The sequence below is a fragment of the Neovison vison genome, chromosome 14 (assembly GCF_020171115.1).
Source record: "Neovison vison isolate M4711 chromosome 14, ASM_NN_V1, whole genome shotgun sequence".
Classification (NCBI taxonomy): Eukaryota; Metazoa; Chordata; class Mammalia; order Carnivora; family Mustelidae; genus Neogale; species Neogale vison.
The window spans coordinates 17,977,844-17,992,928 of record NC_058104.1 but is presented as its reverse complement, the minus strand read 5'-3'; the positions used below and the strand labels follow the sequence as shown (position 1 = coordinate 17,992,928).

Sequence of the window (15,085 nt, the reverse complement as noted above, 5' to 3'; positions counted from 1 at the left end):
TTGGGGCGCCTGGGTAGCTCAGTGGGTTAAGCTGCTGCCTTCGGTTCAGGTCGTGATCTCAGGATCCTGGGATCGAGTCCCGCATTGGGCTCTCTGCTCAGCAGGGAGCCTGCTTCCCTCTCTCTCTCTGCCTGCCTTTCCATCTACTTGTGATTTCTCTCTGTCAAATAAATAAATAAAATCTTTAAAAAAAAAAGAATCTTCAGGCTTACTAGTAATCTAAGAAGTATAAATTTAAAGAACAAAAATGTCATTGTAGGTGTATTAAATGAGCAGTGTGTGTGTGTGTATCTGTGTGTGTGTGTAAATGTTAGGCTTGGCCAAAGGGGAATAATAGCATCCATCTAGTGTGACAATGTTAAAAAAATTATCACTGTGTGTCCATCAATTTATGTTTTCAACACAAGGAAAAATAGAACATTTTAATACTGAAAAATCCAACCTAAATGGATAACTATGTAGAATATTATATAGCTAATAAAAAACAAGGCTTTTATCTTAGTCGGCAGGGTGGGTCTCATCCTCTCTTACCATTCTCTCTCTTTCTAAGAAAGCTTTTATTTATTTAAGAGAGAACATGGTGGGGCGGGGGGAGAAGCAGACTGCTGAGCAGGGAGCCTGATACGGGACGCAATCTCAGGACCTCAGGATCATGAGCAAGTGCTTAACCGACTGAACCACCCAGGCGCCCCTCTTGTTTCCATTCTCTCTTGAGCTCACTCCAGTTTCACCTTCAATTCCAACACTTCATTGAACATTTATAGAATAGTTCATCCAACACCAGCAGAACACGCATATTTAAGTACCTGTGAAATATCACCAAGATGGACCATTTCCGGGCCATGAAGCACACTTTAGCAAATTTTAAAAAATAGAAATCATACAGAATATGCTCTCAGATCACAGTGAAACTAAACTAGAAATGAACAGATAACTGGAAAACACCAAAATATTTGTGGAGATTTAACAACACACTTTTTAAAAAAGATTTTATTTATTTGACAGAGATCACAAGTAGGCAGAGAGGCAGGCAGATAGAGGGGGGGAAACAGTCTCCCTGCTGAGCAGAGAGCCCAATGCGGGGCTCGATCCCAGGACCCTGAGATCGTGACCTGAGCCGAAGGCAGATGCTTAACCCACTGAGCCACCCAGGTTCCCCACAACACACTTTTAAGTAACAGACAAAGAATAAACCTCAAGAAAATATTTTGACCAAATGAAAATGGAAATACAACTTACCAAAACTTGTGGCATGCAGTGAAAGCAATTCTTAGAGGGAAATTTATAACACTGGATGCATATATTAGAAAGGAAAGATCTAAAATCAACAGTGTAAGTTTCTACCTTGAGATCTGTAAAAGAACAGGAAATTGAGGGCACCTGGATGGCTTGGTTGGTTGGGCATCTGCCTTCTGCTCAGGTGGTGATCCCAGTTCCTGGGATAGAACCCTGCATTGGGTTCCCTGTTCACTGGGGAGCCTGCTGCTTGTGCTCTCTTGCTCTCTCTCTCTCTCGCAAATGGATAAATGAAATCTTAAAAAGAGAACAGGAAATGAAATATACAAAGTGAACAGAAGAAAATCTATAAAACATGACAGGAATAAATGAAATTAAGAACAAGAAGTCAATAGAGAAAACCAACAAAATCAAAAGCTGGTTCTTTGAAAAGTTCAATACAGTTGATGAACCCTCAGTGAAGCTAACTAACAAAAGAGAAACAGCACAAATACTACCGACAGAAATGAAAACGGGGTCATCACTATGAATGCTTCCGACATGAAAAGGACACTAAAGGAATAGTACTGTGAAAATTAATGAAAGAAACCTCACTTTATTTTTTATTAAGTAGGCTCCACACTCCGCATGGAGGCCAACATGGGGCTTGAACTCAGGACTCTAACATCAAGACCTGAGCTGAGGTCCAGAGTCCAACACTCAAATAACTTTGCCACCCAGGCACCGCACGAAACTTCACTTTAAATGGAGTAGGGAGGCCAGAAGGAGGAGCTCTCACACCTCAGCATTCATTAATTAGAGACCCAACAGGAAAAGAAGACTTGTGAGTAGATACTATTGACTGCCTCAGCAGGAGGAAGAAATGTTTTCTTGCTCAGCAAAAACCCAGACAATGACAGAAAGTCACAACGTAGCCAATGAGAAGGCACTACCCTTTGGAACTCCCAGTTTACTCCAATGGACTTTTTGCTTACAACAGCCCCTCTCAACTCCCCGCCTTTCTCTATAAAAGAGCAGTCCTCTGCTTTGTCTTCCCGGATTGCCTCTGATTTTGCCATTGCTTGCCTGTCAGGAATTGCAATTCTCTCCTATTCCCAAACAAACCCATTTGGCTAGAAAAATGACTGACAGTTTTACTTTTAAGATTAACATTATCAACAATTCTATACCCATAAATTTTGTATCAATAAAAGGATAAAACAGGGACGCCTGGGTGGCTCAGTTGGTTGGACGACTGCCTTCGGCTCAGGGCGTGATCCTGGAGTCCCGGGATCGAGTCCCGCATCAGGCTCCCAGCTCCATGGGGAGTCTGCTTCGCTCTCTGACCTTCTCCTCGCTCATGCTCTCTCTCACTGTCTCTCTCTCTCAAATAAATAAATAAAATCTTTAAAAAAAATAAATAAAAGGATAAAACAGGAATAAATACAATTATAAACATATATGCTCCTATCAAGAGAGTGCCAAAATATATGACACAAAAGCTGGTGGTTTCTTTCAAAATTTCAAGGAACGGGTACTTTCTACCATATTATGAAGAATTCTTGGATATACAGATGAAAAATTGAAATGTTACCATTTCGTCCATTAGGCAAGCATATCAATACACAAACATGACAAATATAAAAATCACACATTAAACTCAGAAACTCTGATTCTGAATTCTCTCAGTTTTCTACAAGATGTCATTTTACCTATCTCTCTGAAATTAAGGGAAACTGCACTATTTTGCTCTATATTCCTTAAAACCCAGAGCATCCTGTCCAGTGATATTTTAACCATTTTCAAATATTGGTCAGATTTTTATGTTCTGCAATCATTTTCAAAATAAATGTTATACTGTTTTTTTTTTAATTAAAAATTTTTTTTAAGATTTTTTTATTTTATTTATTTGAGAGAGAGAGAATGAGCGAGGAGAAGGTCAGAGGGAGAAGCAGACTCCCCATGGAGCAGGGAGCCCGATGTGGGACTCGATCCCGGGACTCCAGGATCACGCCCTGAGCCGGAGGCAGTCGTTTAACCAACTGCGCCACCCAGGCGTCCCTGTTATACTGTTTTTTAAAAAATATTTTATTTGTTTATTTCACAGAGAGAACACAAGCAGGCACAGAGGAAGGCAGAGAGAGAGGGGGGAAGCAGGCTCCCTGCTGAGCAGAAAGCCCGATGCGGAGCTCCATCCCAGGACCCTGAGACCATGACCTGAGCCGAAAGCAGAGACTTAACCCACTGAGCCACCCAGGCGCCCCTGTTATACTGTTAAATAGTATATTTCTCTTATGTTTTATTTTGGAAACAGGATTATTAGGCAGCATATTTTCCTAGAACAACTTGATGGAAATATATAAGTACAGTAAAAAAAAATTGTGGAGACTCTATAGCAATTTAGAAAAGGTTTATTATAAAATTATAGTGAAAAATCAGCATATAAATTAGTAACTATGTAAAATATCTCTGCACTGAGATAAATTGAAGGCAGGGTGGGAAAAAAGATGCAGCTGATTGACATGGCTGAGATTCTGGAAGATATTTTTTGTTTAACTTACCCATATTCCTGTTGTAATGGCATGTGACTCAATAAGCTCAGATAGGAAGATAAAAAATAATTAGCTTGAATGCATGGCAAACTTGGGTCTTCCTGGAGCCGTAAATGAACCCTTCCACCTCCAGCCCCAACACCAACTTGCTGGAGGCAGCAAGATGTGTTCTTATTTCTGTGTCTCTGTTGTGAGAAAGAGAAATCAGCCCGGAAAGCCTTGACATTCCTGGCACTCACAGCTCGGTGTCGGTGCTCTCCTGATGAACACAGAGCATGTCAGTACCGCATGAGGCTACTCTATGACTGTTACGGCAGAAGACAAAAAGGGACTATTCTGCAATTGTGTCTGAACACAAAAACATGAACACAGTCCAAGCCACAAAAATGACCAAAGTCACTGCTACTTCTTTGCCAATCACAGCTTTGGCCTTAGTCTAGTCTTCCTTCCCCTAGATAAAGATTTTTTAATTTTAATTTATTTTTTAGAGAGAGACTGAGAGTGTGGGCCGGGGGGAGGGGGCAGGGCGGAGGAAGGTGTAGAGGGAGAGAGACTTCCAAGCAGATTCTTCATGGAGCACAGAGGCCAATGCGAGGCTCCATCTCATAGCCTCGAGATCATGACCTGAGTGGAAATCAAGAGTCAGACGCTTAAACAACTAAGCCACCCAGACCCCACTCCTAGATAAAATATTTTTAGATACTCAACTGGCATCATCGCTACTATGTGACACCTGTAATCCAGAGCACAGACCCAATTCCTTAAGTCCTCACTAAACTCACCTCACACAAACTCAAGTCTTTTAGTACGTCCTGTCTACTAATATGCCTCACTACTCCCCATGGTATGTATTCTCCCTTGTGAGCCTAATAAACCATAATTACTCAACAAGACATATATGTTCCTAGTGGGTTTTGGCTGGAGGGCACTGACAGTTCTAACAGGTTATTTGGTAAAAGGATCTCTCTGTTCATCTTTAATCCGAAGCTGTGATATTAAGTTTGATCACTCCCAAGATAGAAATTAGAATGATTTTCTTAAAAATGACAGCTAAGTTTTGCACAATAGAAAAAACAAATATGATCTTCTTAGAAATTAGTTCCTTCCAAGATTTTCTTAGCCCATTTCATTACGAAGTCGAAAAAATGTCATAGTAACCACCTTTCCAAGAGCCCCTTTTATGTCCCTGTTCCTCAGGCTGTAGATGAAGGGGTTCAGCATGGGGGTCACCACTGTGAACATCACAGCAGCTGCTGTATCTGTGTCAGCTAAGTGGGAGGACAAAGGGTTGAAATACACAGCAATGATGGTGCCATAGAAGAGAGAAACCACAGCTAGGTGGGAGCCACAGGTGAAGAAGGCTTTTCATCTCCCCTTTGTGGATGGGACTCTCAGGATAGCACAGGTAATGCGGACATAAGAAGCCAGGATGCAAATAAATGGAGTGATCATGATCAGAGAACTCTCAGTCAGAATCATCATCTCATTGAGGTATGTGTCAGAGCAGGAGAGTTTCAGGAGGGGCGTCACATCACAGAAATAGTGGGGGATGGCACTGTCTGCACAGAACAAAAGTCGAGCCATCAGCAGGGTATGCAGCAGAATATTCAGGTTGGCGATGACCCACGACCCCACAACCAGCAGGCCACAGAGCTGGGGGGTCATCTTTGTTGAGTAGTGTAAGGGGTGGCATACGGCTACAAAGCGGTCATAGGCCATCACAGCCAGGAGGAAATTGTCCATGTCCACAAATGTGAATACAAAATACATCTGTGTGAGACACCCAGAAAAGGAGATGGTCTGAGTCCCGAGTATGTGGTTGGCCAGCATCTTGGGGACAGTGGTGGAGGCGAAGCAGATGTCCACGAAGGACAGGCTGCTGAGGAAGAAGTATATGGGGATGTACAGGCGGGAATCCAGGCCAATGGCCAGGAGGATGAGCAGGTTTCCCAGGACCGTGGCCAAGTACATGCTCAGGAAGAGCACAAAGAGGAGCTGCTGCTGCTGGGGCTGCCTGGAGAGGCTGAGGAGGAGGAACTCAGAGACGCTCGACTCGTTGGCCCCTCTCATGGGGCTGGACACAGATGCAGAGAACCAAAGCAGAGCTCAAAAACCTAGAAGCTTTATCTTTGGATATAACAATTCAAGCTCCACCCCATGGTCATGTTCATGAAACCTGTATCAGAATTGCTCAGTCAGGATCCACCCCTAGTCTCTACGCCCTCAACTTCCAACCCCCAGTCCTAGATGATGCTGGTCCCACCGGACTCATCTTTAAATTTTTATCATATACAAAAACAAACACAGACACAAATAAAGCCCTTCTCTGCCATTACGTATGTCTCTTTTAACATTCGCAGGCTTTCTCCCACTTCTTAGTATCTCACAGAGACAAGTAAAACAGTGACTACTACTGAGTGTATCTCAACCTCCAGCTGATGGATTTAGGCCTCTATCACTCCCGGGATCTGGTAGATTTCACAAAGGAGGCTCTTCAAAGAACTTCCCTCGTTAGTAATTATACATATAAATAACTTCACTCATTAGTAAAATATATACATATACGTATGTATATATACGTATATATATATAGCCTGTTATTATCTTACCTGGAGGAAGTTGGTACTGTTGATAGCAAGGTTTCTTTACCTCTGAGGAACCACCAATGCTCTTCTTTAGTATAAGGTTTGGAAAGCATTGGAAATATGGGTAGATCCTGAATGAATGAGTGAGAGGAATTCATTGCCTGAGCTCTCTGTGCAGAGAAGGATGTTTGGGGAAATTAGAAACAGGTATTTACAGTGGCTTCCCTGGCCAGTGGGACCAGATTCCCTGAGAGCCTCATTAGAGACAAGTAGAAAGTTACTGTCCCATCTATTTCCTGGTCCCCGTGGATGCAACAAGGACGACAAAGTATAAGGATCTAAGCCCTGGGTCAGAACTTGGGAGACAGAGCAATCTGGGTGGAGATGAGTTCCAGAGAAAAGTCCCTGACCCCTCAAGTTGCATCACCTTGCTGATCTGGGCTTATGCTTATAGATTTTGAAAATTCAATTGTTAAAAGATTTTTCTTATTTTCTTAACTCAGAGACAAGTTATTGCAGTGTCAGCAATATATCTTTCATATATGGTCACTTACTCTATAGAGTTAGTGATGCATTTGTAGATAGGGATGCTGGATGTGGGGTACATTGTAGACTTGTACTAAATCCTTTAAAACAGTCGGTATAGAAGATAACCTGTTTGTACCTGGGGGGTGGGAGTGGGGAAGAGACCTATCAAGGAGAGCATAGGATGCTGTGATTGCAAAACTCCAGGCTCCTAGAGAAGATTCTTTTGTGATATCTTCCAAGTTCACAGCGGATCCCTGTCTTCTGAGAATGGTCCCCTAATCTACAGAGACACAGGGGTGTGGAATCCAGCAGCCCAATTTGTACTCCAACACCTCCTGCCCAGTGAGGACTCATGACTGGATTAGGGAACCTGGAACTGAGGCTGAGGACCTATGGTTGATTTTCAGTTTTTCCTTTTCTCTTTTCTTTCCTTCCCTCCTTCCTTCTCTCCCTCTCCCTCTTTCGCTCCTGAAGTAGCTGCGGGAGGGATGACTTGGCCTGAATATGTAAATTCAAAAGCTTGCAACTCTCTTCCTGACTGCCTCACAGATAGAGAAGCAAAACCTAAAGAGAAGAGCAAATAATACAAAAACAGAGAGAGAAGTAAAAATGAGCTGGATGGAGTACTGAAGGCTGTTCAGTTCATGGCTCAAGTACTTTTCTGATGATTGGCTACATCATGGCCTCACTCACAGTTCTTCGTTGCAAACAACAAAAATAAAAGTCTTACTAAGTTAAGCAGAAAAGGATTTCTTGAAAATGATGATGGATGACCTTCAAAACCACTTGAGGAAGTGTAGAACCACTCTCAGAAGGTCACACACCAACTATAATGGCCCAAATCATGCTACAGAACAGGTTTGATGAACTTATCAATATTTCTGCTACCATCAAATGTTATAGTTCTTGTACTGTCATGCCTAAATGTTACAGTTCATGACCATGTAACTATTGCTGGACATGGGATGCCACCAGCAGTACTTGGGTGTCCACCTTAATGCAATGATTATCAGCGCTGGAAAAGATCCCCCTGGTCTCCCCTTCTGAAGTGGAGTCAGGGTATCTGATGGGGAGATATAAACCCACATCTTAGCTGCAAGAGGGGCTCGGAAATAAACTATTCAGGGCTTCCTGTTATGGAGGAAGAAGCTGGCTTTTTTCCTCACCAAAATTATGAGGTAGAAAATTACCTAGGCTTCAGAAGTGTTACAGAAGTTGGGAAGCCAAAAAATCATGATAAATGGCTGCTAGAATCCACTCCTCTAGTTGCACACAACATTAACAAATGTCACCCTCTTACCAATTTATGCTTCAGTAGGAGACATTATCTGGCCTAACATAACTGTTAGGCTCCCTTGTACCTTCCACTATGTGAAGTTACATAGTTTGCCATCTATGAACCAGGAAATAGGCTTTCACCAGACACCAAATGTGCCAGCATCTTGATCCTGGATTTCTCAGCCTCCAGAACTGTGAGAAAATACATTTCTGTTGTTTGTAATCTAGCCAGTCTATGATATTTTGTTACAGTCACCTGAATGGAGCAAAACACAAAGTCAGCCCAAGTCAATGTGGGAAGGGATTACACAATACCAGGATCACTGGGAGCCAGTTGGGCAACTGGTTATTACATTCATTTAATTAAGGATTTATTTATTTGAGAGACAGAGCACAGGTGCGGGAGAGCAGGGGAGGAGCAGTGGGAGAAAGAGGGAGAGAATCCAGGCACTCTCCACTGAGCATGGAGCCCACTCCAGGCTCAATCCCAGGACACTGTGATCAGGACTTGAGCTGAATCAAGAGTCAGATGCTTAACAGACTGAGCCATCCAGGTTCCCCTCACATTCCCTTTATTATAAAGTGAGTTCCTTGCCTTGAAACGGTATTTGTGGGAGGCAGAAGGGACAGATCCATTCATCCCTAACACACAGCCTAACAGTCTTTAAATCTCAGGTTGATGAGTGCCTTTTTGTGCATATTAGTTTCCTTTTCCTATGTGCTTCCAAACATTCCCAGATACCTATGCTCGCAAAGGTTTTCACACCACTTTCATTATATCACCTTGATTACGTGAGTGATACATGGAATGCCATAAAGATCCTAAGTCTGAGGACCAAGGCTCACAGCTTAACCTCTCTTACGTTGGCAGTATAGGCAACTGTCTCCAGCACCACATGCATACATCGGCATTGTCTCCTACACTACAAATCTTGGGAGGCTTAAAGCAGCAATTCTCAAACATTAACGTGCACAGAAATCACCGAGGCATGTTAAAGCAAAGAATCTGAATAAGGAAGTCTGGGATGCAGCCTGAAATGATGCATTTCTAATAATCCCTGAGGCAATGCCTGGTCCTCGGAGCACAGAAGGGCCCTTTCCCTGAGAAGTGTCTGAGCCACCTACACCCACTTTTGCTCTGCTGACTCCTCCACCAACCTCACCTTTTTGAAAGGATATACAAATCGGAAGTCAGACCTTGACTTCAGCCTTTGGAAGTCCCGGCCTTCGGAAGTCGGAGATAGGAATCCTGAACACCTGTGACCCATCCTAACCAGGAAGGGAAGACTAAGGGGCAGAGCACTAAAGGACCAGGGCACGTGCAAAGGAAGGATCATGGGACCCGCCAGCTGCCCAGGTTTTGTGGGCACGAACCCCAGAGTGCCTCTTTACGCCGTTTCGGGGGAAAAGATTCAGAGTCACTTACGGCAACGCAGAAGCCCCACTCCATGCTGGAGTTCCCAGCTAAACCTCACCTCCTCGCGGAGACCAAGCAGAGCGGAGATTCCGCTCATCCTATCTAATTGGGCAAGAGTACGAGGGGCGGGGGCAACACAGCCTCTGATTGGTTCCGTTAGAGGGCGTGACAGCGCTTCCGGGAAGTGGCTCAGTCTGCTCCGCCTCTCCTGCGCTGCGCCTGCGCTTGGCCGACCGTTCTAAGGGAGATCAGACAGTTCTAAGGGAGGTTCTCCAGCTGGCTTGCGAGTCCAGACACCCGGGGTAGGGGGTGGAAGTGGGAAACATAGAGGGGCTCAAAGTAATCAAAGTAAGTAATATTATAGTATGACTTATAAGTATAAGTAATATATAGTATTACTATAATAGTATTATAATTAATTATAATTATAAATAAGTTATACTATAATTAATTATAATGTCAATCACTGCAATGTTATTCATTATAATTACTAATTACTAATAATTCTATGATATTATAGTTTACTTGTAAATATTATAGTAAGTAATATTTCAGTGCAGTGTTTTTTAAAAAGCAAAGTTAAAGCAAAAAATCTTTTAACAAAATTTAAGAATTTTTAAAGACAAGATCAGTAAGCTGAAAGTTTAACATTATTTAAGACCTTCGGGACGCCTGGGTGGCTCAGTTGGTTAAGCGGCTGCCTTCGGCTCAGGTCATGATCCCAGCGTCCTGGGATCGAGTCCCACATCGGGCTCCTTGCTTGGCAGGGAGCCTGCTTCTCCCTCTGCCTCTGCCTGCCACTCTGTCTGCCTATGCTTGCTCTCGCTTCTCTCTCTATGACAAATAAATAAATAAAATCTTTAAAAAAAAAAAAGACCTTCACTTAGTCAAGAGAAATTGTCAAATATGGCAATTCTCTCAGTGGAAACAGGCAAAGATGATTCTGAAAACATTACTTATGAGTTTACTTTTGCTAAGCTAGTGTCAAAGATAAATACAAACAGACATTGGTTAAAGCAGTGAAAATTGATTTTATTCAGTACCTACCAACGGCAGGGGAAGAAGCTGAGCTCCATTCCACTTTTTGCAGAGGTGACTGGGCATTTTAAAGGGAGAATGAGCACGTTGGGAGAGGGAGTGGCAGAAGCTTCAGCAGTCAGGGAAGTGGAAAATTTAAAAAGAGCTGGATGAGAGGGTTGGTCTTTGTTTTTTTTTTTAAAGATTTTATTTATTTATTTGTCAGAGAGAGATTACAAGTGGGCAGAGAGGCAGGCAGAGAGAAAGAGGAGGAAGCAGGCTCCCCGCTGAGCGGAGAGCCCGATGCGGGACTCGATCCCAGGACTCTGGGATCATGACCTGACCCGAAGGCAGCGGTTTAACCCACTGAGCCACCCAGGCGCCTGAGGGTTGGTCTTTGTGAAACCTATCTGGGTTTGCTAATTGGCGGTTATGGAAGCTAGGCATCTACCCTACCATTCAGACAGGGTCCCTGTCTTCAGGTGTTTCTGGAACAAATGGTACATTCTTTTGGCAGCCTTGATTTTTCTGAGGCAGGCAGTAACAGCACCTAGGGTCATCCAAAATCAAGCAAAATGACTGAATAGCAACACCGTATTTTGTAAAATTGTATCTCCAAATAAAATACTAAAGTTGTTTCAATGAACAGTCACTAATGGGGCAAGTGGACTAGACCCTAATACTTAACCTTTGATTATATATCTGTTCTTTTCCTTTGTTGTCATTCTGTTGTTACTATTATTAAAAGACCTCTCACCACTCACTTGGGTGGCTCAGTAGATTAAGCTCAGGTCATGGTCTTGGATCATGGGTCCCAGTCCTGAGTTGAGCTCCCTGCTCAGTGGGGAATCTGCTTCTCCCTCTCCCATGGCCCCTCTCCCTCCCCCTAGTCATGTCCACGTGCACTCTCTCTGTCAAATAAAAAAAGTATTTTTTTAAAAAAAGCTAAATGAGGGATGCCTGGGTGGCTCGGTTGGTTAGGCAGCTGCCTTCGGCTCAGGTCATGATCCCGGCATCCTGGGATCGAGTCCCACGTCGGGCTCCTTGCTCATCGGGGAGCCTGCTTCTCCCTCTGCCTCTGCCTGCCATTCTGTCTGCCTGTGCTCGCTCTCTCTCCCTCTCTCTCTGACAAATAAATAAAATCTTAAAAAAAAAAAAGCTAAAAGATCTCTCAGATGGGGTTCTCCAGAACATGTGCTTTTTGTTCCCCTATCCAGTATTAATGGTTTGCAAGTGTAATAAGTGTCAAGAGCCAAGTTTTTATGGGTGTCCAAGGTGAATAGTTTATGAGTGTGATCCCTGAGCATCTCACAGTCTTTGGGGTGCCTAAGGGCAAAGAGGAAGGGGGGAGAGAGCAGCAATAAACAGACTACACAGTATCACATATATAATAACTCAAAAAGGAGATTTCTGTGGGAACTCAGGAGAGGGACTGAGAATCTCAGCCTAGAGGAATCATCAAAAGCCTCATAAGGGAAATAGTGGACTTGGATTTTGAAAATTCAGAGAAGGTTTCTTCCTCAGGAAGGAGGACTAGGCCTCCTGAACAGATGAAAAAACAAATGTTAACCTGTTTCTCCAAAATCAAAGGAACACCTTACTGCTAAATACACCCCCATAAAGCAAGACAATCTAATTGTATGATGAGACACTGCCACAGAATGTTCGCATGCCCCTTCAGAATATTGAAATGTTGAAACCTAACCCCCAATCTGTAGTACCTTTGGGAGGTGACTAAATCACGAGTGGGGGACCCCCATAAAGGGATTAGGGTCCTCATAAAATAGATCCCAGAGAGCTTCCTCATGCCTTCTACCACCTGAGGACACAGAAAGAAGAACCAAGAAGCAGCCTGTCATCTGACACTGAATCTCTGGACAACTTCATCTTGGACTTCCAGTCTCCACAGCTGTGAGAAGTAAATGTTCATTGTCTAAGCTACACAGTATACAGTGGTTTCATTAGAGCAGCCTAAACAGATTAATAAGAGCACTAGAAATTATTAATAAGAGCACTAGAAATTTTCTCTGGACTCCATGTGTGGCTTAGGGTGTGTGAGTTCAGCCAAAAGACAAGACTGCCCAGCACAGGAACACTTGAGCCCACAGAAAGCTTCAGTGACTTTTTCACATCTATTGTTGTTACCCTCATTAGACATCAGATTTCCCCTTAGGATTTCTAGGATTGCTCTTCATAATGAGCAATCAGAAAGTACATTCAAAGCAGTGTGATTGTCAATTCAGAAATTACATTAAAACCCCCTAGGAACTTTAAAGGAGGTGGGGGAAGGCCAACGCCTGGATCTCATTCCAAAAATTCTGGTTTAATTGGTCAAAGCTTGGTCCAGCAACCATATATATGGTGTCAAAGCTCCCCAGGTGATACTGTCATGCATCCAAGATTTAAATACACTGGCTTAGATTCTTAGAGCATTTCCAAAAAGAAAGTGGAAACTAATTTTGTTAAATGTAAATTTTTAGAGTGATCACCTAGAAAGGAAAAACTTGACCATTATGCAAAGAAGGTTTAAATATAGTAATTAGAAACAAATAAATTACCTATTTAAAGAAACAGGGTTGTGTTTAAGTCTAAGTTCATTCATAAAGGTCTATTGGAAGTATTTATTCTAAGTTCCTTGCAAACACTTTGATAGCTACATTTCAGTGAGCTGACAAAGATTAATATCCCTGGGAATAATAGGTCCATTATACTTGCATCACTAAGAGCATGTCTTCCTGCCCATCATTTTTCTTAAGGCTGCTTTCAAGTCCCTGTTCCTCAGGCTGTAGATGAAGGGGTTCAGCATGGGGGTCACCACTGTGTACATCACAGTGGCTGCGGTGTCCTTCTCAGAAGAGTGGGAGGACAAAGGATTGAAATACACAGCAATGATGGTGCCATAGAAGAGAGAAACCACAGCCAGGTGGGAGCCACAGGTGGAGAAGGCTTTCCATCTTCCCTTTGTGGATGGGACTCTCAGGACAGCACAGGTTATACGGACATAAGAAGCCAGGATGCAAATAAATGGAGTGATCATGATCAGAGAACCCTCAGTCAGAATCATCATCTCATTGAGGTATGTGTCAGAGCAGGAGAGTTTCAGGAGGGGCGTCACATCACAGAAATAGTGGGGGATGGCATTGTCTGCACAGAAGGAGAGTAGAGCCATCAGCAGGGTATGCAACAGAGCATTCAGGTTGGCGATGACCCATGATCCCACGACCAGCAGGCCACAGAGCTGGGGGGTCATCTTTGTTGAGTAGTGTAACGGGTGGCATATGGCTACAAAGCGGTCATAGGCCATCACAGCCAGGAGGAAATTATCCATGTCAGCAAGCTCAAAGAGAAAATACATTTGTGTAAGACACCCAGAAAAGGAGATGGTCTGAGTCCCGAGTATGTGGTTGGCCAGCATCTTGGGGACAGTGGTGGAGGTGAAGCAGATGTCCACGAAGGATAGGTTGCTGAGGAAGAAGTACATGGGGATGTGCAGGCGGGAGTCCAGGCCGACGGCCAGGAGGATGAGCAGGTTTCCCAGGACTGTGGCCAGGTACATGCTCAGGAAGAGCACAAAGAGGAGCTGCTGCTGCTGGGGCTGCCTGGAAAGCCCGAGGAGGAGGAACTCAGAGACGCTCGACTGGTTGGCCCCTCTCATGGGGCTGGACGCAGATTAACAGAGAACAGTGAGGGCAGATCCCTGTGCAGGGATGGTTAGGATGTAGCGGATCAGACTCATGCAGGATCACATGCGTGCATCAGTTCATAAAATTACTAAGAGGATGTGTCCACCCATCCGGTACTTCCAACTTCCAACACACAGTTCTGATGTTTTTTCCCACTGGATCCACTGATTCTTAATTTGTATTGAAAACACACACATTAACCTTTAAAAAGAGACAGATGAACACATGGCCTGACTCTACGTGGCTCTGCTTACCTTTCCCAATCCTGCCCCCTGCCCCGATCTATCCAATTACTGTGTAATTCACAAGAGATGAGAGAAACAGTTGATTATTACTGGGTTCTAGAGTGTCATCCGATGGATTTAGGGCTTCCATTATTAAATTCCTGTATCTGGAAGATGTAACGGAGGAGGTTCCTAAAAAATCTCTGTGTCTTAATAGATACTGATGTCGCTACTTCCACCATCTTACCTGAAGGGAGGTTGGGCTGTTGCTACCAAGTGTTCTCCACTTCTGCATAACTGACCATTGCTTTTCTTCATTGTAGAGACTGGAGGGTCTTGGAAATATAGGCAGGTAAGGAGTGACTGAAGAGTGGGGGTTTATGGTCTCAGACATCTGTTCAGGGAAGGTGTATGGGCCAATCACAGAGCAAGCACTTACAGGAGCTTCACAACCACTGGGACAAGATTCCCTGAGAGCCTCATTAGAGATGAGAAAAGAATAATTGTCTTGCCTACATTTGGCCTTTTGGACCAAACAATAAAGACAAAGAATATTATCTAAGGTTTAGATGTAACTCTTGGGTCA

The 15,085-nt window shown here is 43.5% G+C and overlaps 2 protein-coding genes across 2 annotated transcripts; both read right to left on the bottom strand.

Annotated features, from left to right (window-relative positions):
- Positions 1–4,883: 4,883 nt before the first annotated feature.
- LOC122896069 (olfactory receptor 1F1-like) lies at positions 4,884–5,837 on the bottom strand. The gene is given in 1 exon segment (XM_044234009.1): positions 4,884–5,837. A coding segment is annotated over 1 exon segment (954 nt).
- Positions 5,838–13,311: 7,474 nt separating this feature from the next.
- Positions 13,312–14,247, bottom strand: LOC122896068 (olfactory receptor 1F1-like). The gene has a single exon (XM_044234008.1). The coding sequence runs from the start codon at positions 14,245–14,247 to the stop codon at positions 13,312–13,314; it is 936 nt and encodes a 311-aa protein (XP_044089943.1).
- Between the last annotated feature and the right edge of the window lie 838 nt (positions 14,248–15,085).